The sequence below is a fragment of the Melospiza melodia genome, chromosome 1, assembly GCF_035770615.1.
Source record: "Melospiza melodia melodia isolate bMelMel2 chromosome 1, bMelMel2.pri, whole genome shotgun sequence".
Taxonomy (NCBI): Eukaryota; Metazoa; Chordata; class Aves; order Passeriformes; family Passerellidae; genus Melospiza; species Melospiza melodia.
The window spans coordinates 136,667,053-136,694,189 of NC_086194.1; the positions used below are offsets into that span (position 1 = coordinate 136,667,053).

The 27,137-nt window shown below is 38.1% G+C and overlaps 1 protein-coding gene across 3 annotated transcripts in view; it reads right to left on the reverse strand.

The window, feature by feature from the left end:
* CA8 (carbonic anhydrase 8) overlaps positions 1-27,137 on the reverse strand; it is a 78,627-nt gene that overhangs the window by 44,631 nt on the left and 6,859 nt on the right. For all 3 annotated transcript variants that reach the window (XM_063169215.1, XM_063169210.1, XM_063169219.1), the window contains exons 4-7: positions 11,943-12,038; positions 9,489-9,551; positions 8,099-8,147; positions 5,376-5,488 (exon numbers count right to left, since the gene is read on the reverse strand). In XM_063169215.1, coding sequence (XP_063025285.1) covers positions 5,376-5,488; positions 8,099-8,147; positions 9,489-9,551; positions 11,943-12,038 — 321 coding nt within the window. The remainder of the gene's footprint in view (positions 1-5,375; positions 5,489-8,098; positions 8,148-9,488; positions 9,552-11,942; positions 12,039-27,137) is intronic.

The following is a 27,137-nucleotide window of genomic DNA, read 5'->3' on the forward strand; positions in this document are numbered from 1 at the left end:
TGTGGTTTTTGTTTGATCTTGTGAGAATGAGATACTTCAAACAAAGACAGATGAAGGAGAGGGAAGAGCAGGCTCTCTGCAAAGCTGGCATTTGTGAGCTGTCTCCTACTGAAACTACAAATGCTCCGTCCCAGTTCCCACAGTGAAATCTTTCTCCAGGAGGTAACTCCTCACAAAGCAGCTTCCAGTTTCTTCAGTCAGGAGAGTAGAACTGACCTGATCTCTGTGCCTGCTCTTTAGTCTTTACGGAAGTCAAGAATTGTAGCTCTGCTCCAAGGGGGAATTTCTTCTGCGATCAACACCCTCCTTGTTTAGTTGTTCCTTCCATGGTTCACACTGCCATGTGAACCTTCAAATGAGGTAGACAAAAAGACTACACACACGGTGGTTTGCTCTACTCATGAGAAGCACTTCTGTCAGAAAAGGACATTAGCTGTGCCAACACTACTTTCCCTATTGAATTTCCATGTGGTAAGGTAATAAATATGGTGTCTCAGACTGAAAGGTAGCTGGATGTGTATTCTATTCCCATCTGTTAGAGGTGGAGCAGTTATCTTCTGTTAATTGGGCAGTTTTTCTTGATCTCTTCCACGACCAATCCTCCCTCCAGGAAATATCTTCTGTTACTGGGCCATTGAGTATCACTGCATGGCTGATAAAATTGCATCATCCCATTGTGAGAAGCTCTGCCCAGGGGGAGGAGCCAAGCATCCCTACCTGGATATAATCTGAGATTTGGAACATCACAGTCAGCCTTTCCCCACTGGATTCACAGAGGAAGACCAGGCCCATCTACACCCCCACCAGACCTTCAGAGGAAAACTCCACCCTTTTACAGGATCCCTGCTCCAACAGAACCACACCTGTCACTCAGGAGGACTGCAGCCACTGTTCAATCAGACTGCTACCAACATCCAGACCAACAGGGTGTCAGGTTGTATTCTGATTCTGTCAGTAGTTTATTTTTCTTTTTTTTGTACTATTGCGTTAGTAATTTTTAAATTTTCGTAATAAAGAACTGTTATTCCTATTCCCATATATTTGTCTGAGAGCCCCTTAATTTCAAAATTGCAATAATTTGGAGGGAGGGGTTTTATATTTTCCATTTCAGGGGAGACTCCTGCCTTCCTTAGCACACACCTGTCTGTCTTTTCAAACCAAGACATATGTGTGCCCTGCTGATTCTGTTTTACTGCTCACCATCTCCTCCCAGCCCCTCATAATCAATGCTGTGGAGTACACCCTACAGGACTGCCAATGAAACAGATGTTTCAGAGGCATATGGCTAAGCACCTTTGGATAGTCACATACTTTTACCAGGAATAGCTACTTTTAAAAGTTCTTCTCCTGCACAGAAGACATTAAGGATGATCTAAGCCTTTCACATTGAAATTTGGGATTAAGTTCTAACCAGTGTAGAGGTAAATTCACAATGTGAACAGTGGCATTTCTACTGAGTAAAACCATTCATGTTCACATTGTGTAGATTTTTTTTTACCACTCATTGTATTCAGATCCTGAGCATTCTTCTGTTTAATTTACACATTTGCTGAAGAATAGAGCACATAATACTAAGGATTTTCCTGTTTTCTATAAACATTTATTTGATATGAGATATAGAAGCATTATCCTTCTGTTTGAAAATTTAACATGTCTCCATGACACCTTCCAAGAACATGGACCTTACTTCCCAGCACCTAGAATACCATGAAGCTCTGAGTGCTTTATTTTAGTTTACATAAATTTTGCCCAATTCCCACAACAATTCCATATGCTAATTACTCTTTCTGTCCTTTGGCAGTTTTTCATTCTGAATGAGGTAGACAAAAGGACTAGAGACCATGCCATTCAATAAAAGACAGTTAACTCTGATGATGAATACAGCGAACAAGAGCTCCTTCTGCATCATTGTTTAAAATCCCTACTCTGAGTGGCTTAGACAATGCACTTGTTCTGAGCTTCAGTGACCCACAAAGGACATTATTCACAAATGTCCCTTTTTTTTAATATAGTGGAGAGAAGCATGACTACGACTTTTTTCAATTATTTCTGTTTTTACTGGCCTAATAGGAGTTTTCTCCCACTGCATTTCAGCAGGTACATCCATGTGTAAGATATCTCACAAAAAGAATCAACACAGTTTTTTTCTGGGCTGTGCATTTCAACATAAGTCAAGTGAGGATGAAAAAAACCACAATAGGAGGACAGGAATATGCATAGAATGACCCATGAAGGACTTTTTTGATGGAAGTGAAGTCTCATGACAAAGAAAATTACTTCCAATGAGGAAACAGCATTCCTCATGATTCCAGGAAAGCACATCCTGATGCTGCAGTCCTGAATTGCTCTTTTGCTATTTGTAGAATTGGCACACTCAGATCTCCTTTCACTTAATTTTGACTTAGATCAGTGGCATATCAACTCATCAGCTGAACTTTACTATGTGAAAATGTCTCCAGGTAAAAAAAAGGTTCTACATTTTGTAACGGTCAGCCTATTGTGCCCCCCATGTCAAAATGGTTTGACATTGTTCCAAAATAACAAAATGTGAAAATATTTTATGAGTGTGACCTTGAAATAGTGTGGCAATTTTATTCACTTTTTGCCCTTATGACCCGCAGTTTAAGCTGATCAATATTGCTGTGTTAATTGCATAAAATTAGCATATTGTCTCCAATATATGAACTAGTTTGATCAGAGGAAAGAAATAAAACTTATTCTATATTATATTATGTAATTCTTTATTTACTTGTTATTGACACTCAAAATTTGATTATTTCATGGCCTGAAAAACAAAAATAGCCTTGAAGTTGTCTCTCACTGGCTATAACCACAGATGCTACTAGTATTTTATATAAAGCACTTGACATTTCATTAGTATCCCAAAGAAGAAATTTCTACAATGTAATGACAAATGTAAAAATAATGTACTTAAAAAATAATGTACTTAAACCTATTAGAAATGCATTTGCACTGAAACCTATGATTTAATACTACAAGCTGGCTTAATAAAATTAAATACCTCTACCAGCCTTCCATGGAAGATTCAAAATGGTATATCCTATACTACATCCTCTTATTTCCTGCAGACAAAAGCCCTTGCATTTCTAATCTCTCCTGGGCAACTTGCTCTAGATGAACCTGCTTTAGCAGGGCTTTTGGAATAGATGCTCTCCAGAGGTCCCTTCCAACCCCAATCATTCCGTGGTTCTGTGATTAAATGAAATCTCTCACAGGCACTCATGCCCACATGCGCAAAAGAGGCCAGATAGTTCACTGCAGACAAAATGCTAATTACAATTTAAAATCTTGGAATTTTAGCTACAGCAAAATATTCTAGAACCAACAAAATCTTAATTTGGGCATCATGGAGACCTCACAATACCTTTCAGTTTACAAATCCCAGAATCATCTCCTCTAAATTACCCCATATTTATTTTTCACTGACATAATTATTTTAATGACATATTTATTTTTCATTGACATCTGAAAGCAATATCTGATGAAATATATTTTTTTTTATCCCACCTCAGCAAAAGCCTTTCAAGTTCTTAATAATTATCTTTCCTGCACAACCTTAACTTTAATGCTGAAGTCATCAATATCACAGAGGAATGTTTTTCTAATTGATGCTTATCTGTGACAAGAATAGTGGATCATCTTGGCATGAGTTTGCTCCAATCCATCACTGGACTCCAGTGCCACCTCTCACCCATGTACAGTGCCAGTGGAGGGATCGGCTCCTCCATGACTTGCATGCCCTTCATCACTGCAATGTTTTTGGGGGGGGTTTGCATCTATCACAGTAATGCAGCAACACAAACCAGCCACCCCTCACCTTACAAAGGCCATGGCTGTGAATCTTGGTCTTTGCCCCAAGCACTATGGGTCACTCTTTTCCCCAGGCACAATATTCTTTTCAGGAGTCTTATCCCCTTCACACAACATTCCAACATCTTGCTTTCTTGTGGTAAATTAGTACAGTAATACTAACTAAAGTTGTATTTCTCTTCTTAATTCCTCTTTTGTTCACCCTCTTGGTGTCTCCCACTACATGTGGGTGGTTTAAACTCGGCTCTTCTCTGTGCACTGACTGGATTAAAAAGGAATAAAGATCACAAAATCTGCAACTAGCAATATCATACTGTGCCTCAGTGTAATAGCTGCAATATCTTACTATGTCTGAGCTGTAATAGCTGGACTTTTTACATCTGATTAAGTCCCCTTACTTATCAATATCCCATCTGGACAATTAGCTGACACGTTACAAGATGCGCTTTGTCTTTAAAAGTTGTTCTGAATCTAATAATGCTAACAGAATGCTGTTTACTCAGTAGTAAATAATGCAGTTACTCAGTTGTAAGCAGCCACAAGTCTTACCTTTTCATGAACAAATAACAGATTCATGATGGGATGCATTTAAGTTGCAGCTAGCAGAAAAATAATTTATTGGGAGCTATTGCTTTTATCCTATGATTAGACCTAAAACTCAGTTTCCATAAGAGAAGAAATGCTGCCAATTCTAAATTGTTAAAGATGTTAAAACATTGTGCCAGCATCACTAGCAAAATTTTAAATTATTAAAGCTGAAATAATTGAAATCTGAATTTATCACCTTTTATACTTTTTTCACATGCTTCAAAGCAGGCAATGAAAATTAATGCATTCAGCTTCAGGGATTCTAGGTGGATTCACCTAAATTAAATGCACACCCCTCCAGCTGGGATTCACAGACTGTGGGAGAATATTCATCAGGAGTTTTCATTGTTTTTACTGGGATTATTTGTAGACAGATTTGAAAAACTGTGCACAGAAAGGCTCAGAACTGTTATATTTAATTTAAGAAAAAAAAAAAAAACCCAAACATTTTAAAATACATACGTGTGAAATCAAATTTAAATAGGTAGCTTCCATTTGACATTTATTATAAAACTGAACTTAAAAAGAGCCAGATAAATTAAATACAGTTCTATGCAATCTAGCCAATCTGTACTACATTAATATTTTTCATTCTCCAGAATTTAGTGCCTCTCTGTGCTTTTTTTCTCTTTAACATTAAAAAGCAGTGATATTTGAAAGCTACAATTACAAAGAATTTAATTTGTTTTGCCCATTGAGTTCCTTTTTCCTTTTTTTGTTGACTTAAATATAAGAATTATTTTAAATGCAGATGATATATGATAACAAGGTTTTTCATCTCTGACCTTTGCGTTGCTTTCAGTGACTCAAAAGGTTTAACCTTTACTTGAAAAGCCATGTACTGATCTAATGGGATCTTTAAGGAGAACAGACATAACATTCTGATATATACATTTGCACGCTATAACCTTTAGCTCATAACCATATTCCAAGGTCAATGTAAGCACAGCTGTTACCTGCACTTGGGACACAGTCAAAGGATAGCGAAATAATATCCAGGTGACACCTTCACTGCAGGGTGGAATGGTCAGAGAGCCCTCATACACCCAGTAGTCACGCAGAAGAGGATCTGAAACCAAAAAAAAAAGTGGAATTTTAATGACTATTAGGAAGTTAATGGTGTTTTTCAGTGACAGCTTATGACAGCTGTGGGCTCTCTCGCATGACAGAGTTTGTAAGCAGAAGCTAAAGTGTGAATTTACAACCTGCCAAGCACTGCCCACTACTTCCTCATATGAATGTATATGAGCTTGTGGTCATTATATTACAGTGAGTTACCCTGCAGATGTGCATTTTAGATGTGAAAATGCCACTTGGTAGATGTGAAAAATAACAAGTGCACAGCTCTTTAAACTAACATGGCAAATAAGCAATGCTATGGGAATAAAGGAATTCCTGTTAATGTCAAAAGCTAAAAAGACATGTATTTTGAATGCAGAGGGTCTGTGGTGATTGAATTTTAACTGACTTCTGCATTTAAGATATGTCTCAAGAATTAATTTTATTTCATTTTTTAGAAAAAAAATCAATGAAAATTTAGCTAAAGAAAAACTTTTCACTTTTCAATTCTGGCGACATAGTTTTTGAGATGCAGTGGTGCTTCCTACCTTTGGAAAAGTGAGTTGAATTTCAGAGGGGGAAAAACATAAAGGTTTACCTTATAATTACATAATTTTTTACATTTATATGTTTATTAATAGGTTTATAAATAACTGCTGGGATAAACAGTTGTCGCTGAAGAAAATGTACAATATTTTGTGCATGCAGAGTTTTAACTCTACATAAAATACATTTGATTTTCATTATTTTACTTTCTATAGAGTCCAATCACACTACACTTCATAAGTGAGACAACACAGGGCTTTCCTTTGCTGCTGTAGGCCATACAGCCTAAAAAGTACTAAAAAAAGAAAACTGCCTAAAAAAGGAGAGGAAACTGCCTGAGTGTAAAAGAGAGATTCTGAAGAAACAAACCAAGAGAGAAACTGGAGACAAAGGGTGGTTAATCATGGCATGGAGAGCCAGGGGGAAGGTTGTGACTAGCTTGACAAGGACAGAATGGGATACTGGAAGCAAATAAACCTGCTTGGTGGAACTAACCTGTTACTGTCATTTCACTACTAGCTCAGAGGAAGATCAGTAGAATTAAGTTTTGCTAACGAAGCCTGTAATTGTCAGCAAACGGACTTTGTTTTGTTGGTGCAATTTTCTTTCTCAGCTCGGAAATTATGTAGCAAATCCATTGACAGCGAGTTGCATTATCAAACACTCAAAAGTTAAGAACTGCAAGAATTAATTCAGCCCATCCTGTGCATGCATTGTGATACAGTGCTGTCACATGATCATATGTGTCTTTTCTGGAAAACCTTTCATTGTTTACTTGCAAAGACAGATTATTTTGTTTTGAAAAGTACATAATATTGTTTAGAATTCCCAGTATAATATGAGGCATTGGAAATTCTTTTTCCTGTGCTATTGAAATCCTGCTTGTTATAATATCTTCTCATTTTCCATATTTCTAATACACTCATTTCTCCAGTGCCTGAGAGCTTAAATGAATTAATTTATCCTCCCATACCCCTGAGTGGTGAGGAAGGATAGATTATCCCCTCACTTTACAGCTGGGGAACTGAGGCAGAGAAGATGAGGTCAAATGCATCTATTCATTTGAGGTGTTCAATATGACATGCTTAGAACCTGATATCTCAGAGTATTTAACTTTCTATAGCACAAAATACAGTCAGAGCACTGCTCCCATTGACTTCTCTTGGAGGTGTAAGCACTCAGCACTTCTGCAAATCAGACCCCATGATCTCAAGTCAGGCACCTGGAAAATGAGGAACACATAGTTAGAGATGACTTGTGAGCATTTTTGTTTATGTGGCTTGATCAGCATCAAACAGGAACTGTGAGGCAGGGGTCCTGTAAAAAATAGCTTATGGTCATGCAATCAGGTGATGTTTCATAATGGATATGCACGAGAGGCACAGGCTGCCTTAATTCCTGCAATTCCTAATTGCTGAGCACTTGACTTTGCAACCTAAATAATATTATTTTCCTATAATTAATATAGTTTAATGTAGACCTAGACTACTTTGAAAAATAAAGATCTTACCACTATGGTAGAGTTTAGCTCAAATAGATTCCTTGCAGAAACATTTCGCTTTAGAGGTGGTTTTTTTTTTTTAAAGTCACATTTCTTACTGTTACTCTCTAACTTTTAGCTATGTAAGTTTGAATTTGCCTCCCTTTGTCCCTTCTCCCTTTTTGTTGTACTACTGTCATTACATAATGGTATTGTCTTTTGATTCTGCCAAAAAAATTACCTTGTTAAGTAGGTAGCCTTACACTTCCTATTTTATGCCCAAGCAGAGAAATGAATACACACAGCTGTCTCTCTGGATGGATGGGTAAATCCTCAACAAAGCTACCCATGGTGTTGTCAGCAGTGCACAGACTACAGAATCACATCCCACTCACATGACAAAGGTGCAGATTTACAGTAAATTCCAATGGGAATTCACCACCATCCCTGTTAGGATGTGCATTACCAAAATGCATTACCACTTTATGGGACACACTCAGGCTTGCAGTTTAGGCTGGACTTTAGATTAAGATTGTCTCAGCCTTTGCAATCAGCTACTAATCCACACACACAAAAATAAGCAAAGGCACCTACCTGGCAATAAAGAGTTGGGATTAAAACAGGGTATTGTTTTGGACTTTCCCTGAAAAAATGAATACAAGTCAATCTCATCTCTAGCTTCCAATTAAAATGCTGATGAATGCCGAGGTGAAACACATTCTGTGTTCTTTTACCATCAAGCCTTGAATTCCTGTGGAAAGCAACCTCACTAAGAGCACCCATTTAATCATCACTGCATTTCTCCTTGCAGCTACACAAACATATATTTTTATCCTATTTTTTATTTCATTTTTAAGTTTATTCCAGCAATTTGTTAACTTTCTGCCTTTAGCACCTGGACTTTTTTCAGGTCCCAACCTTGAAATTCTCTTCATGAAATTCAGGGGTTTCATATAAAAAAACAAGGGCCAAAGTGAGCTTTACTTAAGTGATGTGGATAACCTTAATAAAATAATGCTGGTCCCACATACTTAATACACAAAAATGTTATGTATGCCAAAGAGTGTTTGATGCTGATCCTTTGGGAGGCACCATCATAACACAGTAACACAATGGTGAGGCCTTTCATGACCTTCCTCTGCTTGGCTGTTATCTCAGTAATGAAATTAGAGTTACATACACTATCTTTTTCTCTGACACTTTCATAAATAAGGAATTTATAATATTAAACATCATGCCTGAAGTTTACCATATACTATTTGACTAAAAGATTGCAATTTCTTTCTAATTTTTCTTCACTTTGGCATCTGCTGAAGTGAATGGTAATCTCTTCAGACCAATAAAAATATGTGTCATCAATACATCTCAAAATCCTTTTAAAATCAAAGGAATGTATGATTATTTCTATGTTACAGATCATGAAGCAAAGAGTTGAAAGTAACTTGCCCAAGGTCATTTAAGATAGTGTCAACATTTTGGAGAGCACTCAAATCTCCTCAGTCCTGCTAGGATTACTACCTGTCCTTCAGGATCCCCAGACATAATCCACTTGACAGGTTGGCATTGTGGTTTTGCTGATTTCCCTGCAAGTTAATATGGGTGCTCAGTCCATCTGTTCTTTTCCTCTACAAATTAAAACCAGGTAAGTTTGGAGACATGGCTGCTGGTCTTCACTAAGCATGTTGCAGTGCTTGCACTCACACTGACTCCGTGAAAATCACTGAAAATGTAGGACTTGCAAGCAGTTACTGGTATAGATCAAACTTTCTGGCCACCAGAAAAAGAAAGTATAAAAAATACATATTAGCTGAATAATATTATCTGAATAAAACGCTGAGGTTTTCATGCTGGCCACCAAATGATGGCTTTTATATGTGGTTTTACCACAGACACATCTGAAATCTTTTTCTTGGGTCCATAGAGTCCTCCCTTTGCTTACTGGCTCTGGTCATTAAAGGAAGGATTGCTTCAGACAATGCCTTACCTTGTACTGGATGTCCTGAAGAATTTCAGTTACAGCCTTCAGGCCCACATGCTCTTTTCCTATCTGAAATACAGCAAGCAAAGGTGAATTTCAGTATCTTGGTATTTCAGAAACTGAGGCAAAACTCAGGTCAACCAGAACAGTAAGTACTATAGCTGTTTTTAGTTTAGCTACACAACCTTGTTTTAATCAAATACACTGATACATGACAAGTCCAAAAAATTAAATCATTATAAAACCACCAGCCAAAAGTAAACAGGACTTAAATAACTTTAAAGCAGAGACAAACTCACAGAACAAGAGAAAGAGTCATAATTAAGGTTGGTTTTTATAAGCCCTGATGTGCAGCCCCTGCTCTATGTGGAGTCAAGATCATGCACTATTGTGGCATATAGATGCCAAGGATACAGTTTGTCCTTACCAGTTTTTGTCAGAAAAGTACACAGAAAGGAACAGAGTGAACAAGCATAACAGAAAATTTTTGAATTTGTTCCCACAGCATTGCAAATCTGGCCCAAGGTATCTCTGAAGCTCAGGGGAGTTTTTTTCTGCCTGCAGAGCACAGAACAGCAGATTCCCTCTCCCACAGCATCTCTGGGATCATGCCAGTGAAAGCCAGGCTGCAGCACTGCCTCTACTGAAGGCACAGAAGATGGGGCTCTAAAGAAACACACTGAGACGAGAGATTCTAATTTTATATGGATGTTGCTCACTCTGCACACTAAACTCAGCTGCTTCTGACTCAAATCACCCATTCCAGGATACTAGTTTTACCTTCAGAACAAAATCAGGAGAGGCAGAACGACCTTCAACTTGATTTTTTTGCCAACATGTACAAATACAAGGTGAGGAAATAACCCAGCATGAGTGAGAATGGGAGAGCTAGACCCTGAAAAATTTGTTTGCTTTTTGTTTCTCTTCTTATAGAATGACAGAGTAGCCACTGGAAGGAAACAACTGAATGTCAACAAAAGGTACTTTGTTACTTCTAAGAATTTAAGAGCATTTTCTTTTGTTTCAGAATGGAATTTCAATTTCAAACCTTTCGAAGTGCATAAAAGATATTTAAGTCACTTCAAAGATTCTGCTTCTAAATTAATAATCCCCAAGGCCTGTCACTTAAATCAGTGTAAATGTTTTCATTGACTTTAAAATAGTGTATTTTGAGAACCATGGTACAAAATTATTTTTCCATGCCTTTACCAAGAAAAAAATGGTCACCAAAGTTCCTCTCCCTGTTCCTTTAATAAACAGCTTAAATATTATTTTTCCTTAGTCAGTTGTAATTATGCCTTTCTTGGCTAATGAAAAAGCCTTTTTGAAATGCTTATGAACACTGATGTGGGGGACAGACCAGAAATGGAAAATGTATCATTGAAGTTTTAAATTTATTTAAGAACTTATATATAACTTTCTAACTGACTCGAAGGTTACCTCTGCTGGAATGAGAAGGTGACTTACATAAGCAATTATCACACAGCCCTCTAGGACACAAAGCTGAAGACTTTCTAACTTCCATTTTTAGCAGTTCTATCTGAGTGTTGAGATGGTAACCAATGCACCTTTAAATTCAGAGGTAAAGCTCAAAGGCACTCATAAACTCGTTATGAAATATGACAAATTAATAATATCACTGTGCAAGAAAATCCATTTGATCTAAGGATGAACTTTAAACCTCTTCTTCCAAACCCATTTAAATAAAACACTTTGCCATTTCTCATGAGGAAGATGAGAATCTGGTATTTGAGGACTAAAACTGAAAATCTTTATAGAGTGCAGACCTTGAAAAACCTTCAACAGCAATTAGATTATAGTGCTAACTTCCAGATTTCATTACACCTTGTCCCCAGGAAGCTTAAAGCCTCCTCATTGCAGGCTTTTCTGAGGGTCTCTGGCAAGTCTTGTTAGCACTCAGACTCTGGAGAGTGATACGACTCCACCTCACATTTGTCCTGTGTGCAGAACCACACTTGTCCCTGTGTTCAGGAAAGCACAATTCTACTGCCAGTTTTCAGCAGTGGCAATGGCTTTGTAGGCCTTTTCTTTAATCTCTCCTCCTCTGTCTATTTCCTCAATCTCTGAACAGCAGACCCAGCCAGGAATTAAGAGAAATACATCACAGAGATAGTGAAGCACTTGTCCCTCCTGACAGCCCTCATTCTGCTCTCAGAGGAATGAAGATTGGATGTCTGCTTATAGCCAGAGTCCCAGAAAGGTGCCTAACAATCTGTTATCCCTTCTTTAATGAACATACTTCCAATATCCTGTTCAAAGAATTGATTGCTTAGCACACACACAGGAGACATGACTGAAAAATATCTTGCAAATAGAATACCGGCAGTCATACATTGTTTTCTTTCATGAAATCATTAAAAATTAAATAACATGGGAAGGACCTCATTATCCTCAGACAAATGGCAGTGCATCATAACAAGTGTAACACAGGAAACTTACCTGCACAAACAAAGCAATAATAGCTATGCCGTGCTTCTTCCCTACTGCCTCATCAATGCTGCTGTACAGTGTGGAGTTCCAGTGCATTAGATGAAGCTGAAACAAAGCAGTGCAAACAGAGCAAGAGAGAAATATGTTTTGCAATTAAAAACACCAGCAATTAACATCAATCAACAAGGCTCAGCATGTTGTGTGTGCATGCATGACTACACATACGTGCATGCTCCTGGCTGTGTATGCAGGGCTAAGTGGATTTACTTATGATAGTTCATGTTGTAAATATCAGGAACACCAAGGAAAAAAAAACAGATAAAGTTGCAGATAAAGTGATGTAAAACCAGTTACCAGAAATCTACATCAAAGGTGTGAATGACTATAGTAATGATGATTTAACAACCCTCTCAACCTGAATACTGAAATAATGTCAGCTAATGAAATCCACCAATATTGCCCCTCAGCCAACTCTCTCCCAAGACAGAAAGAAGGGAAGGGAAGGGAAGGGAAGGGAAGGGAAGGGAAGGGAAGGGAAGGGAAGGGAAGGGAAGGGAAGGGAAGGGAAGGGAAGGGAAGGGAAGGGAAGGGAAGGGAAGGGAAGGGAAGGGAAGGGAAGGGAAGGGAAGGGAAGGGAAGGGAAGGGAAGGGAAGGGAAGGGAAGGGAAGGGAAGGGAAGGGAAGGGAAGGGAAGGGAAGGGAAGGGAAGATGGATTTTGAACATGAGTTTTTCCAGACATAAATGTAATCTCTGTGCCTAGGTCTGATAACACTGTAGAGCTTCAATATCCTAAGCACAGCTGCTTTGAAGTTTATCTGCCAACTCTTAGACTTAATTTCCATTGTAAAATCATGCTCAATGTTTTGTTCAGTCATGTGTCTAAGAATTTAAAATGTCATTTTTATAGCTAACATTGTTTCTACCTTCAGCAAAATAAGTTTTTAAAACAGTGTATCTTCCTATTTTGTTTTTTATTTCTGTGCAGAAACAGCCTCTGTGAAATGCTCATTGCCCCTTACACAACAGGAGCTCATTCAGACATCTCAGCATTTCAGAATACCAGTTCTTCAAGCAATCCCTCTCCACTTATTTATTTCCAATATGAATTTTAGGTACTCCTCTTGATGACTGTTATTCCAAAAGTAAATACAAACTTTTAAATGAACATATTGTAAATTGAATTAAATTCCAGATTATCACACAAGTAATTTTATTCATTTTGATCTGAGTCATCTACTGTGGCAAAAAAATTAAACACTTTTCTTAGCAAATACAATAAATCATTTTTACATGAGAACACTAAAATAAATAATCTATTTGTCCACAGCTACAAAACTTCTAGACATAAAAATGTTCCCTGTTAGAACTAAGCCCATGGATTTACTTGGTTGTGTGCATTTTATCAGTACTAAAAAGCTTTGTTACACATTTGATTTGCCCTTGGATTTTAAAGCCAGAGGATCAAATAATGTGATTTCAGACTCTGAGGTCTCTCCAGAAGAGCCTGGCGTTCACACCAGCTCCCCACTAGAGGGGGATCACGGAGTCCCACAGTCCACACCAAAATCCTGATGTTAAGAGGGAAACGTGAAAGAAAAATTGGTTGTGGTGACTTCAGTGGGGATGGCAGTGAAACATTCCCTTGGAGGTGAAGTCTAACCTGTCTGCATTCTGACAACAGCACGTTTTCTCTAAGCAGATCTGAAAGGAAAATGCTGAACCCCAGAAACAGGAAAATGAACAAGCACTTCTAATTGTTCAATTGACCCCAGTTTTCCAGAAACACACTGTCCTATCTTAAGCAGCATGTTCATCAGGGCACAGATTTCCCTATGATAAGGCTGCATCACCTAGAAAAATGACACCAAAACCTCTGTGTAATGCTATAAAATGTTAAGAGCTCTAGAATTAGTCTGTGCAGCAGCATGTGTATATGTAAAGGTAATGGTGACACCTCCAGACTGGGTTCAGGTTTAGTAATCAACATCACTGAAAAATAGGCAATCAGCACTTTCTGGTCTAAAGGTTTCTGTAACTTTGAGGGTCTGCTCAAGGAGGTTTCAATTCCATAGTAGGGTCCTTGGAACAAGATCCATCATTTTGTACTGAGTTGCTAACACCCAAAGTAGAACGAATTTCTGATCTGTGTTTAAAGATGGCCATAATAGTGTTAAAGATGGTCATAATTACAGTGGATTAGTGATATATTTTTTTACACAGCAGGCTGCAAACTTGCTGTCATAAACACCAAAGGCAACAGGTAGAGAGCACTCCTAAACCCGTGACAGCAGATGACTGGGGAGTGCAACAAAAAGTGGTCAGGCTCATATGTTCTTTCTACATAGCACCCCTTATTTGCAGTGCTAACAACAGCACACTGGATGCACTGCAGTGTATCTGTTACCTTCCCATGTCCTGACTCAAGGTGATATTCAGAATTAGCTCTTCACAGAAAATGTTCTATCATTAGTGATTTACAAACTGAAATTAGAAAGGCAACCCAATGGAAAATAATAATTAATACCATTATATTTTCAAACAGCAGGCCAACGTGTCATTTAACTCTATAAGACCATGCATGCACACTCAAATAATTAAACACATTTGGTTATGCACTTAAATAAATGGAAGTCAAATTATTTCTTCTACAAAGCAAGAAAAATGTAGCTCAAAGCAGGGCTCAGTGAGTACATGAAAAAATAATTCAGAAAGTGAGGTAGCAAGGAAGTAGTAAATGCTTGTTGTAAAGCCTGTGGGTTTTTTAAATCATGTTTCATCCTGCATTCTGGAGCTGTTCTGACTTTTGTGTGTTCTTTTTTATTTGTAATGTAACATCACATATAAACATCAGACAACAGTTTTCCAAAAAAAGATGGCAACAAGTCTACAAACATTACAAAATCTCAACTCTTGAGAGTACAGGCCACAAAAAACATGGCCTATAACTCTTGTTAATATTTATGGGAATCAGATGTGCACAGAGGAAAGTGCTTTCACAAATCTTGAAACTGCCACAATGATATAATGCCCACGCACATGGACAACGTCATATCCATGCCTCTGTACCTCACAACTAAGAATAATCACAGAGGCTAACAATGGTCTGTATTTTAGTAACCTTCATTTTCACATTTATTTGAGACAGCTGTTTGAAAAGTGCTCAGTCACAAGGGGTGCCAGCCCCTGATATGAACAAACCATGCAGGGCTTTTTAAACAATCAGTTACAGTGCCTTGGCAGCTTCCCATTGTGTGGTTTTCATTCAGAGTACAAACAGCCACACATGTCAGTGTGTCAGGAAAGGCTCTGCTCACCTTGTCAGGTAATGTTTTGATACTTTGCAGTTATGGTAGTTCTACACAGCCAAAATGAGTCAGCTATGCTGTTACTGATTATCGGTGACTGGCTTGACATGCCAGACAGTATGTTTTTACAAAATAATCAGAAAGCTATTAGAAAATCCTTAGCACTTTTCTCTTGAAAAAACCATAATTTTGGGCCTTTTAATACTAGAGATGTAAATCAAAGAATTGTAGTAGCAGCTTCTTTAAAACCAGATAAACTGAAAACTCATGAAGGGAAATAATAATAAAGTGTTGATAAAGTTGATTTGCTCTGAAGTGAACAGCTGGAGAGACTCTCCTACACAGCGAAGATAAAGAAATCATTCCAGGTAGCAGAGCAAACTCCCTGGAAGGATTATGCTGTATGGAAAAAATTCTGAGAAACTTCTCAATTTTCATCCACACCCCACTCAACAAAAGGCTACTGAATCCAATCCTTATTTAGCAAAAGTTTACAGACATTAGCAGGGGGGCCTGTCTCAAATCAAGACTTCCTCTAAACTGAGTAAGGACCTGAGATTCTGGCTTTAAATTCAATAAGAATTTATCAAAATAAAGCTCTACCCCTTAAATCCATTTCTTTTTCTACCACAGAAATACCTTCTATGTCAATATGAAAAGGCTTTCATGGTAGATTTTTACACAAAATTGGAGTCCTGGGATGAAAGATTCTGGAAAGAATCAATGTATATGACCTATCACATTCATCAGATCTGGAAACCAATGTCTCAATAAAAAACACAATTACAAAAATGTACATTTTTCCCCTGTCTGGGGCACTGACTGCTCTGTGCAGGGTCTAAAGCTCACTGAGAGCAAAAATGATCTTTTAAGCTCTGCTGATGACCTTACTTCATTCCCAGCACACAGATAAAATATATAACGACAGGATAATTTATGTTGGAAGTCATCTCTGAAGTTCAACTCTTTCACAGCAGAACCAACTTCAAAGTTAGGTACTAATTCAAAGTCAGATCAGGTTTTTCAGGTCCTTGTCCAACTAAGTTTCGTGTATCTCCAACGACAGGAGTCTCACAACCTCTCTAGATAACCTGTTCTGTGCTTGACCTCCCCATAATTTATTTCTCCTTCTACCTAATCAGAATGTCTCCTGTTGCAACCTGTGTCCCTTACCTCTTGTTCTTTCACACTGCCCAGGATTCTCTGAGCCCAGGCATGAATTGCCTGTGACCAACAAATCAGCGTCTCATGATTGACTCCTGAATGGTGCCTCTTTCCCAAAGCTCCTCAGTCATCCACTTGTTTGAATGACCATGTTTCACCCAAGCTTACTTTCAACTAAGCTTGCCCAACCCTTAAAAAGTCAGGAAAGCTGCCACTAGCTCTGTCCCTTACTGTGACCGACTGCTGTGCATGTGTCACCCAAGTGTCAGACCAAAAATGACACAGGCTGATTCCTTACAGGAAAATACACCCTGAAATAAATCACAGCTCATCATCTCCTATGAGGCATCTGATTAATGGTACAGGGAGAAGAAGAACCCTGCACCAGCATTTCTGCACTCTTGTATGACCCTAATGTTCCAAATTTGCTATGAACCTGCAGTCTGGAATATCCTGCTACCATAAAAAGCAGCCCATATGTTATATGAATACTTTCTGCTTTCTTTATGAATACTTACTGCTAAATGACTGAAACTCTAATTTGCTGTCCAATGTGCTGCGTTTCCACTGGCTAAGTCAGGCAGCACCGGGCTCGTGCTCCATAGGAATCAAAAGGAAATGTGCCAACAGCAAAAATTCTCCTGATCCCCCTGGCACCAGAACCAGGCTCTACAGGGGTCTGATAAAACCACTGGCAGCTCAGGTAGCAAGAGACAACAAGAAACACCAGCCCAGCCTGCCTCAACTTAATTGGTAACCATAATCCATATTGCAAGAATTTGTGACATGGGGGATATTCTGTTCAAAAGGCTCTTGTTTGTGCTCTACACACAGTAGAAGACCATAAATTTTAAATAATTCCTCTTTAGATCGATAGGAACATCTGATTGGGACACAATCATTAGTGTGCCTGCTTGAAACCGTGCAGCTGGCACAATCAACCACTGCATTTTTCCACTCTTGATTGAGAAGCTAATTATTACAAAAGCTTCTTTCTTTGGTGCATGCTGCATCATGTGTAAATTAATCTTCTAGTAACCTTTGTTCTTTGCTCAGAACTAGGATACACAGCTATTCCTTGTTAGCTGTGCCACCAGCTGTCACAAGCTCCAGGAAAGTCCACTTAGTCTAATAATATTACAGGATAGAAGGCACCTCTCAACAGATCTCTCAAGGATGAGAGATTTGTCATTGCTCTCATATCTTCCCAATTCTTATTTCAATGTATACAGGCTGTACATCCAAATAATAATAGGGGAATACTACATCACAATGTCTTAATCAGAGGGGCACCTAAAACATGTCAGTCTGGAAATTCTGAGCAGAATGGGTTTTGTGGTATTTCTGTCACTGCTGAGAAAGAGTGTAGCTGAAACACCCTTTTGATTCCATAAACACTGTCTCAGGGATAAATCTGTATCTCTAAGGTAAATTAAAGCAGCTTTAGAATTCCTCTGCTAAAGATTATAGAGATATCAAAGTTTCTCCTGGACTCACCCAAGTTTGCCAGGGATCAGTACATTCCAGTCTCATCCACAACATGCCATAAAAGTTGAGTGGGGAACAGTAAAAATGGCAAACTCTGACTACCTAACTACAGCCAGCAGGAAGGCTTTTTCTAGGACTGAGAGGGATGAAATGAAGCTCAGGATTTCAGCTAGTAATAGTGGAAGGCAACAGTCTAGTTGTACAATAATGATGTGTAATTTCAACAGCAAAAATATTGCGTAAGCCGCATCTCAGGAGGGCAAAATGTGGAAAAATTGTGTCTTGCTATTTTACATGTGCACAAGAATTTATGAGTTGATACTTGACTTGGCACTGAATTGTTTCAGGAAGCAATTGACTAAGCTGTTGGCAGTGACCATAACATACAGTAATTAAGTTCCAAATCCTCACAAAGGGACCAAACCAAGGATATGACCAGGGCACACAGCTTCTAAAAAAGTGATTAAAAAACCAGAAAGTTAGTTATTAACAGCCTGAAGGAGAGGTTTAGGAAAATAAAGTTAATGGAACTGATACAGAGACTGTTTGAAAATGTCTTAGGAGAAGCAGGGGTACATGTACATACTTCATGCCACAAAACAAAGAAACAAATACCCATAAAGTCTTCATGGTTAAACATTATAGTTTGGTCAACATAAACATGCTTCCTTTGAAAATGCAAATGCAAATAGAAGCAAATTGGTAGATCATGAACTCTGGGCAAAATGAAGAAGAGGATGAGAATGTCGTTAGGTTATAAATTAGTGCACTTGGTTTATGCTTCCATACTTGAATTTTCCAAGGCTTCTATAGTGGATAGGTGCCAAAATGCCACTAAATTTCAGTATCATTTAAATGCTCTTTAAAATTCCATACATGAATCACTGTAATGAAAAAATTACATAAAGGGAATTCTTTGCCTATCTTTGAAAGCAACACAAAGTTCACCACTAAGAGACATAACTGAAAGAAGTTCCAATGAACACAGATGACAACACTGTTAGCATTAAAAATCTCTTATTAATATAATGTAGGAGAAGAAAAAGCACAGTTTCTGCTCAACTTCTGCTTGTTATAATTTATTGAAAGTGTTAAAGATCGAGCAGATCTAGTCTGCGCTTTAATCGTCAGGCTCCAAGCGTGTTCAGAACAAGATGACATTCCCTGAACAAAGAAGTCTGTAATCTAAGATCAGAGAAATTAGGTGCACATAAATCAAGATGGAGCAGAGCACAAAGTATCCTGGAGATACTGTTCAAACAACTTCACAATTACAGAGTGAGATACTACATGTTTCAGGTCAAAAGCTAAATTCACAGCTAAAACATACTGAACATATGCTTGACTGGGACACCATGGTAGCCCAGAACCTTTGCTGACTGGTGCTCTCCTCTCCATGAACATCTTTGAAAGAAGAACAGCTGTAAAAAAGCTTCTTTTTGTTGAATCATAAAATCAAGGACTGCAAAGACACCTTTCAAAATCTATTCTCTTTCCAAACAAGACAGCCTAGTGAAAGCAGTAGTCTAAGCATCTGTGTGGCATACCTTCAGATGTGCCACAAAAAAGGTAATGAATCCTGGGACTATTGAATTATTTGCAGCATCTCAGGAAACACTATAGCAGCTTCTTTTGGCAAACTCACTAAAGAAGTATCTACATAACAGAATAATAAAAACATTGCAACATCTAATATTAAACAGGAACCTGTTCCCTTTGAAAAGTCTAATCACATGCAGCATCCTCATTTCATTTCACACAAAGAACTATTGGTTCATTTAAAAAATGAAATTAACAGCAGGAAGTACTGATGTACATGGAAAAACTCAAAACACGACAGCTACAAAGAGTAAGCGAAAAAGAAAAGCAATGGGAACCATAAAAATCCAACCAGCACTCTTCTTTCTGTTCTGGGAAAAGAAGCCAGAAGGTCTAAAAAAGTGGGAGGAAAAAAAAGGAATTTTCATGGTTAATGCAACTGCAACATAGATGTCTTTACCTATGTCCTTGTTTGCCCACAGGAGTCACTGACACGTAATATTAGCTTGCCTGTTTCTTAAGAAAATCACTGGCAAAAACATCATAGGGTTTCAGGGAAACTGAGGATACATAATTTGTCATCTGTATGTATTTTTTTTCTTCATATTTGAAATCACAAGCACGGCTTATGTGTACTGGCATTCACAAGAGATTAAAAGAAAACAGGAATTAATCAAAATTAACTTTTTTTTAAACTGTAACGTAAGTATACAGGCTAAAAAAATGACTGAAAAAGTCATGAAAGGACTGAAAATGTCCCTGTCTCTATGCTGCCAACTTTCAATATCAACCTAATGGTAAGAAACTAAACAGCTACACAGTAATTACTGTCAGATTCATAGGTCAGACTCTTCACTGTGCCAAGTTTCTGCTCAGTGTGCAAAGCAAGGAGCACCACAGAGCAGCTTATTGTTCCCTACTATGTTTGGCCCCAGCAAACATGCAGGCTGAAGTGCCCTGGGTCTGCCTTTACCTATGCTAACAGAAACAAATACACTTTCAAGCCTTTCTTTTTCCTTCCTTTGAAATATGAAAGCCAGGAAGGAAAAAAACACGGGTTTTACTGCAAGATTCTCCAGCCTACCTTCACTCTGAGTTCTTACCAGTCTGGGAGGGTGCATGTGCATGTCTGCATGGGCTTTTATAGCTCCACAGTTAGACAGGGTGAAGCTTGGAAAAAAGACTGGACCTTGATGGACAGTTGATTACATTACAGACTAGCAATATCATCAAGAAGACAGAAAACACAAAAAGCTATAGGTTAAGCATTTAATTCTGGAAGTGTTATTTATATGACTAAGCATTTAATAAAAGCGTGTTCAGTTCCAAAGTGTTGCCTGCAATCTATTGTCTTGGATTTAAAACCAGACTGTTAATATGTGGAAGGTTTTAAATCACCAATTTAATTTTCAATGGTAGATTTTCTCATGAAGGCAGAATGGAAAACACTCCTTCCCTGTTAATTTGCCACGTTTTGTTAATAACTGATTTGTATCCCACAGTTCTCTGTGTTTCAAAGGTAATGGTCTGTCTTAAGATATGAGAATCTGCAGCTGCATATTATCTTCTTAAGTCATAAGCTTGACTGTTATCCAGGGAGCAGTTGTTCTTCCATAATACACTCCTCTAGGAAACTCAGGCAGGTTTTTGTTTTCCTGTAATGTTGGCTAAGCTTCCTTTAAAATAATAAACTTTGTTATGCTTCTCCAACAGTTTTCTCTTGAATTTCAAGTTTGCAAATTGTGTAATAGCATGCTATAATTTTCTCTTCCGTAGCTCCATGAACGCCACAAATTTTGCTGCACTTTAGCTGTTTCCCCATTCAGCTCATTATGTGGCTTAATGCTGGGACAGTAAAAAGTCAGGAATGACCAGTATCTCATTAACAACAGTGTGGCCTATGGAATAGGGCATCCACAGATTGCCCTGTGGTTAAATTACTGAAACAGGATTTACAACCCAAGTTGGGTATTCCAACACTACAGTGTCTGAAACCCTTACTAGAATCCAAGCATCTAGGAATCATGAGTCAGTTCTCCCCCACTTCTACAGAAGGCATCATATGTGACCATGGCCAAACAATTTAATCCCTTTGAATTTGTTTCCTACCAGTTCCTTGGCAATAGCAATAGAACTCATCTCACTGATGTTTTAAGGATTATATTATTTGTGCTCATGATGTAACCAGGCACAACAGCAAATACTTCTGGAAGTCTCCTAAGGTTTTCAGATCTTAGGTGATCTACACATTTCATCGTTTACCTCTTGAGGGCCATGAATGCACCATTAAAACAAATAACACAAAATTTGGGGCTAGCATCAAAAAGTTATTACTTCAAATTTTTAGAGTATTTTCCTATGCATTGGGGCCTGTCTTGGAACTGGTCCTGACTCAAGCATGCAGCATGGAAGACAACAAAATAAGGAATCTCCTTTCCCCTTCTTCAGCAAGTGATGAGTTTTAGATGGTAAAACAGTTAGGCTTAGTGGTTAGGGCAAAGTGCCAAGGAAAACCAAATAGGAAAACCAAGGCAGCAGGAAACTGAAGCAAAATACATGCAGAATGCCAGCAAGGATCATGGCAGAAATTAGAAAATTATGTACAACTGGAGCAAATCACAGCAAGGGCACACAGCCAAGAAAAATGGCAAAGACCTGAGCAGCAATCTTGTTGAGCTCCAAAGTAAGTTTAAATCCTCTTCAGAAGTCCCATCTGCTAAGAGACTACAGAATGTCTTCTCCCACAGCAGCTCCATAAGTAGCCATTCTGTTAGAGCTGGGGAACAGTTTTCTATAAGTGTTTTCTGACAGCAACCTCTATGTCCATGAATCCAAGCACTGTCAGCAAGACACTTGTGTAAGAAAGTCAATTTAAGGAGAAGGCAAAGCTGTAAATCTGCTCAAGAAATGGAAAAGAATTCCATATTTTTAAAAGTGTCAGAGGCTGTAGTGTTGCTACCACAGACCGGGGATGCTAACAGCTCTTCTGTCCAAGGTTACACTCCTGCCTCCACAAGGATGCAGTGCCACCAAACAGGCTGCAACTGAACATCTCAACTTAGCCCAGCAGGGCTGCAAGAAAATTTGATGCAGGCAAAACACAAAGACTGCCTGTGGCTTCTGGCAGAACTAAACTGAGACTAACAGACTGAGATTAGATGGAATGGGGAGCCCTCTCTTCAGCTGCTCCTCGTTTTCTTCTCATTTTCTTTTCCTTTACTCAGCTTTTCTCCCCTTGCAAATTTTTTCCTGTTAGTTTGTCCTGTTCTGCTCAGTCATTTTTAGTTTGAACTATTTATTTCTTCAATGAATACTGAAATTCTCCATCCCGGTAGAAGTTATTAATCATAGATTATTGCAATTGCCACCACAAAACTGGTTTAGGTGCATATGGGCCACAGAGCTTCTCCACACAAAACTCAAATGACTCTTAAAAAACAGACAAAAAGATAAAGAGGCTTCAATAAACACGAACAATACCACTCCTCTTTGACCTGGTGTCTGGCAGCTCATACATTTTCCACAAACCAATAAATATATTGTAGATTTTGCACAAAAAGGTAGCATATTTTGCTGCCTCTAAAGTTGTGTACCTTTTTCCACAGGGCTTAACTTAATTTTTTTAGGTGTTAGACAAGATAAAAGCACATTTGTGCAAGTACATCAGCCTATTTTTGCACCTGCTTTCAGGAATTCACATTAGAAAGCACACAGGTGCATTCCTGAAAAATTGAAACTATATGTGAGTGAGCAAAACAAGGGCCAGTTGAAGCCCATATTGGCAAATCACCCAAAACCAAAGTATACTCCAGAGACTGCATGTGCCTACTTAGGTCAAATTAACCCTCAACAACAATAAAAACCTAACACTGAAAGAACTTAAAGCACTAGCAATCTCAGGAGTCATAAGCTGCTCATGTGTGCTTTTACAATGATGGTAATTTTTTCTTTAACCTCGTTGCTGTTTCATGTTTCCCTGTACACTGGAAGGAAACCAAGACCTCACAGCATTGTCCACCACAAAAAATCCAAAGAGAAGTCACATCAATTAGGGGATTGCAGAATGTATGATACATAGAAAATGCAGAAAAATACTTAAACACCTGCACATTTGGGACTAGGACTCCACATAACATGATTCACTGATAGTGTTGGAATTGCTGCTAAAACCAATTTTGCCCACAGAGTGCTGTGTAAATCTAAGTATTGCTGATACAGTTCCTAAATGGCATCTACACAACATGTAAAAAATTGCTTTTGTAGAAATCACTGAGATTTAGAAAACAAAACTGAAAACATCTGTTTAAATATTGGCACGTTTTTCCTGTATTTTTTCCACAATTCTATCCTCAAAAATTAGATACTGTCCAATGAAAATATCTACTTTAAACAATTACTAGTCTTATTCATAACCTGACAAGGATTTTAGCTATTACACAAATGTCATCATTTCCTTATAAGGCACACTGTGTTTAATCACAACTAAGAGTGTTCACCTGCAATCATTCCAAAATTTAGAAGAGAATCCAAGACTATTAGTAACAAGTTAATATTCCACCAGAAAACTTGGACAGTGTCTGAGCAGAGGTCCAGACCTCAGCATGATGCTACATAAACTCTTCTGGAATCTGTTCTTTTTGCCTCCTGTTAAATTCGTAGATATCCTTTTCAAAGGTCTTGTGCTGCCAGTACGAGTGGAATTAATTATTTTTTTCACAAGCAGGCAATCAATGCAACCAACTAAGGCAACAGAATTTACTCCTTGGTTTATCCTTTAGAGTTTATTACTTGGATCACAGTCCTAATAAAGGAACTACTGTCATCATGGTTTGAATTCTGCTTGCCATTCATACCTACCCAGTCCTTCTGCAGCTTGTCAGTCTCTAAATAAAGAGGGAGAGACAAACTAGCAAGCACACTGTTTCCCAGGCCATCTATTACAATTAAAAATACTCTGGTTTATTTTTTAATCCAGATAAGGTAATAGGAAAATGATTAAAAGAGACAGCAAGGTCAAATAGCCTTGGCAAAGAATATTACAAGTTGGCAAAAAATAAATTTCTGCATTGAAAGCATGATACTTTCTCTCCAGAAATGCCAGAAAGGGTATGCACTGTGTGCAGATATCTGATTTCAGAGCTAGGCACAGAGAAAAACCCCACAGTGAAGACTGCAAAGACTTTAATAGGTAAGTGTAATGCTAACAGCCTCACCTGAAGCCCTAAAGCTTTAACTGTGTTGGATGAGTACTTCAGGCACCATTTCTTGTTAACAAAGGAAAGCATCATGGTTTAAATCAAATCGAGGGTAAGATATGTGTTTTGCACTGTTACCTTCATTGCAGCAGGTATTTCAGTTACTCTGCGAGGGTCTACAGAATTAATTAGTTTGCATTTTGTTATCCAACAGAAAGGAATAGTTTTTATTCCTGTCCAGAACTGATTTTGGTCCTTGCAGCAACTGTATTTTCTTCTGTTCTACTCAAAAAATGTAGGACGGACAATAATAGTTTTTAATCTTCCTGCACATCTTGGAAACATTTTTTAAATTATTTTCTGCCAACCCACTTCTACTGAGAGCTTTCACATGGTTCGCAGCTAATGTAATCCTACATTTTAAAGAGGATGGATTACAGGGAATTATCCTCCTAGTTATATTGCAAGTGATGAAAGGAACCTTTTCATTTTCCCTGATACAGTTTTATTTCACAACAGGAACCTGGAAACAACTGTGCCTTTATGGTCAGTTTGTGCCTTTGGTCACACCACCATTTGACTAAGAGGAAGAGACAACTTTCAGGCCCCCTTATATTTTTCCCTGTTTCCCTTCATTTAAGAAGTAGTGAAAACATTTTTTTCTCTATAAACCTGCACTGATGTTATCACGTGATTTACTTTCCCCTGCTGGATTTAATTTCTTTTTTGACTGTAAATTCATTCAGCCTGGCACTATAATATGCTGTGTTTATACAGAGATCAGATACAATGGGAACTCATTTTTAGCTGCTCCCATTTCACTTTGTTAACAAAAAATAAATAGCAGCAATTTACAATTCCTGTCCTCTTCTATCTCCCTGTTATACATCAGAGGTAAGGGAAAAAGTCAGTTTCATTAGTTTGCTTTTCCTCCTTCTCCAACCCACACTCTTGGCACCAAGGATAAAGATGCCAAATAGTTCCTTTCCTTCCTACACGTCTTTAAGCTTCAGGTAAATCACATGTGTAAATGTGGATTTCACTGCTTTGTGGAAATTTGTACTGTAAGGCACAGATATTTGGTACCCTGTTCCATTTGCTAGCATGAAACAGTCTCTCAGTGTTAGGACCCTTACTAAACATGTAGCATTTGTCATGGCAACACATCTTTGGCCAAAAGGCAAAGTAGCACTCTTTTACATGAAGTAGAAGTAGTTGGTGAGAAAAATTTCTAGAGAAAGTTGCACAAATGTTTCCTTCTGACTCTTGCCCAAAGGGTAAGAGCAGTCTTCATGCTCTTTTTTTCATGAAAAAAGGGAGGAGTATTGGTACATGCAACCTCTGCTTTTCCTTGGTTTAAGAAGAGGTATTACCATATTTGCTTTTGAGAAATATTTTTGTTTTGTTCTGCTTTCCTGACTTATTGCAAACACAGATTTTTCAGCGAAAATGAAAACACTGCCATATCACTGTCTACATTCTGGTTTCTTCAGTCAAGGAAGGTGGAAAACACATCTTTGCTGAACCTTATATAAGAATATTAAAAAAAAAAAAGAACTCAGCATCCAAGCCACATAAACAACATTTTTGGACAATATGTATTAGCTCAAGAAGCTGTTCCAGAGGTTACACAAGCTTTGTAATCTACCCAACTTCACCACAAAACTATATATCCTAACCACATGCAAAGGCCCTGGCTGTGTAGTAAGAAGTAATGGATTTTTGCACTGAGAAACATGGGATATTACCCAACTAATACAGGATATTGCCTAACTTCTTTTATAGAAATTATGGTACCAAAGATGAAGAGACTAAGGAAGTAATTGAAGATTGGCCTTCCAAATTTGAAAAATTACACTCTTTTTTTAAAATCTTTTACAAAGGTCATTACATGGTAATCTGAAGCTGTTTCACAACTATATTGTGTCCAGTGAAATAAAATAAAGCTGTATACACTTCAGCCCTAAAAAAACCCAGTTTCTGCTCCAGTCAATACTTAGTCTCAGATAGTCATCTCACATCTCATCAAACTAAAAGCTGATTTTTTTTAGAACTGCTCAGTTCAGGTTTTAAAATAGAGTAGTAGAGTGTGTAATCTAGGCCAACCTGTTGTGTTGCACTTAAACCAAGCACTTCCATTTTCATATTACCTCTCATGTCCTTGTTTTCCTCTCACAAAGAGAAGAGAATCCCTATCATTTCCCATGGAAATAATTTCTAGTTCCTTAGGAAGATGACCTACTAGATTAGTCACACTTGAAAAAGACCCAAACTCATGCACTTGGTGTGCAATATATTCCTAGGCAGGCACTGATGCACAAACAGCTGCCAGCTGATTTTGTACAAAAGCATAAACTACAGCAGAATGCTTGGATGTAGCCAAAATAGGCATCAATGGCTGTTTGTGCTCAGTAACCAGCAAACTCAGTTCAGCTGATTAGAGCATGGTACTTATAACACCAAGATTGTGGGATCAATCCCCACGTGGGCCATTTACTTAAGAGCTGGAATG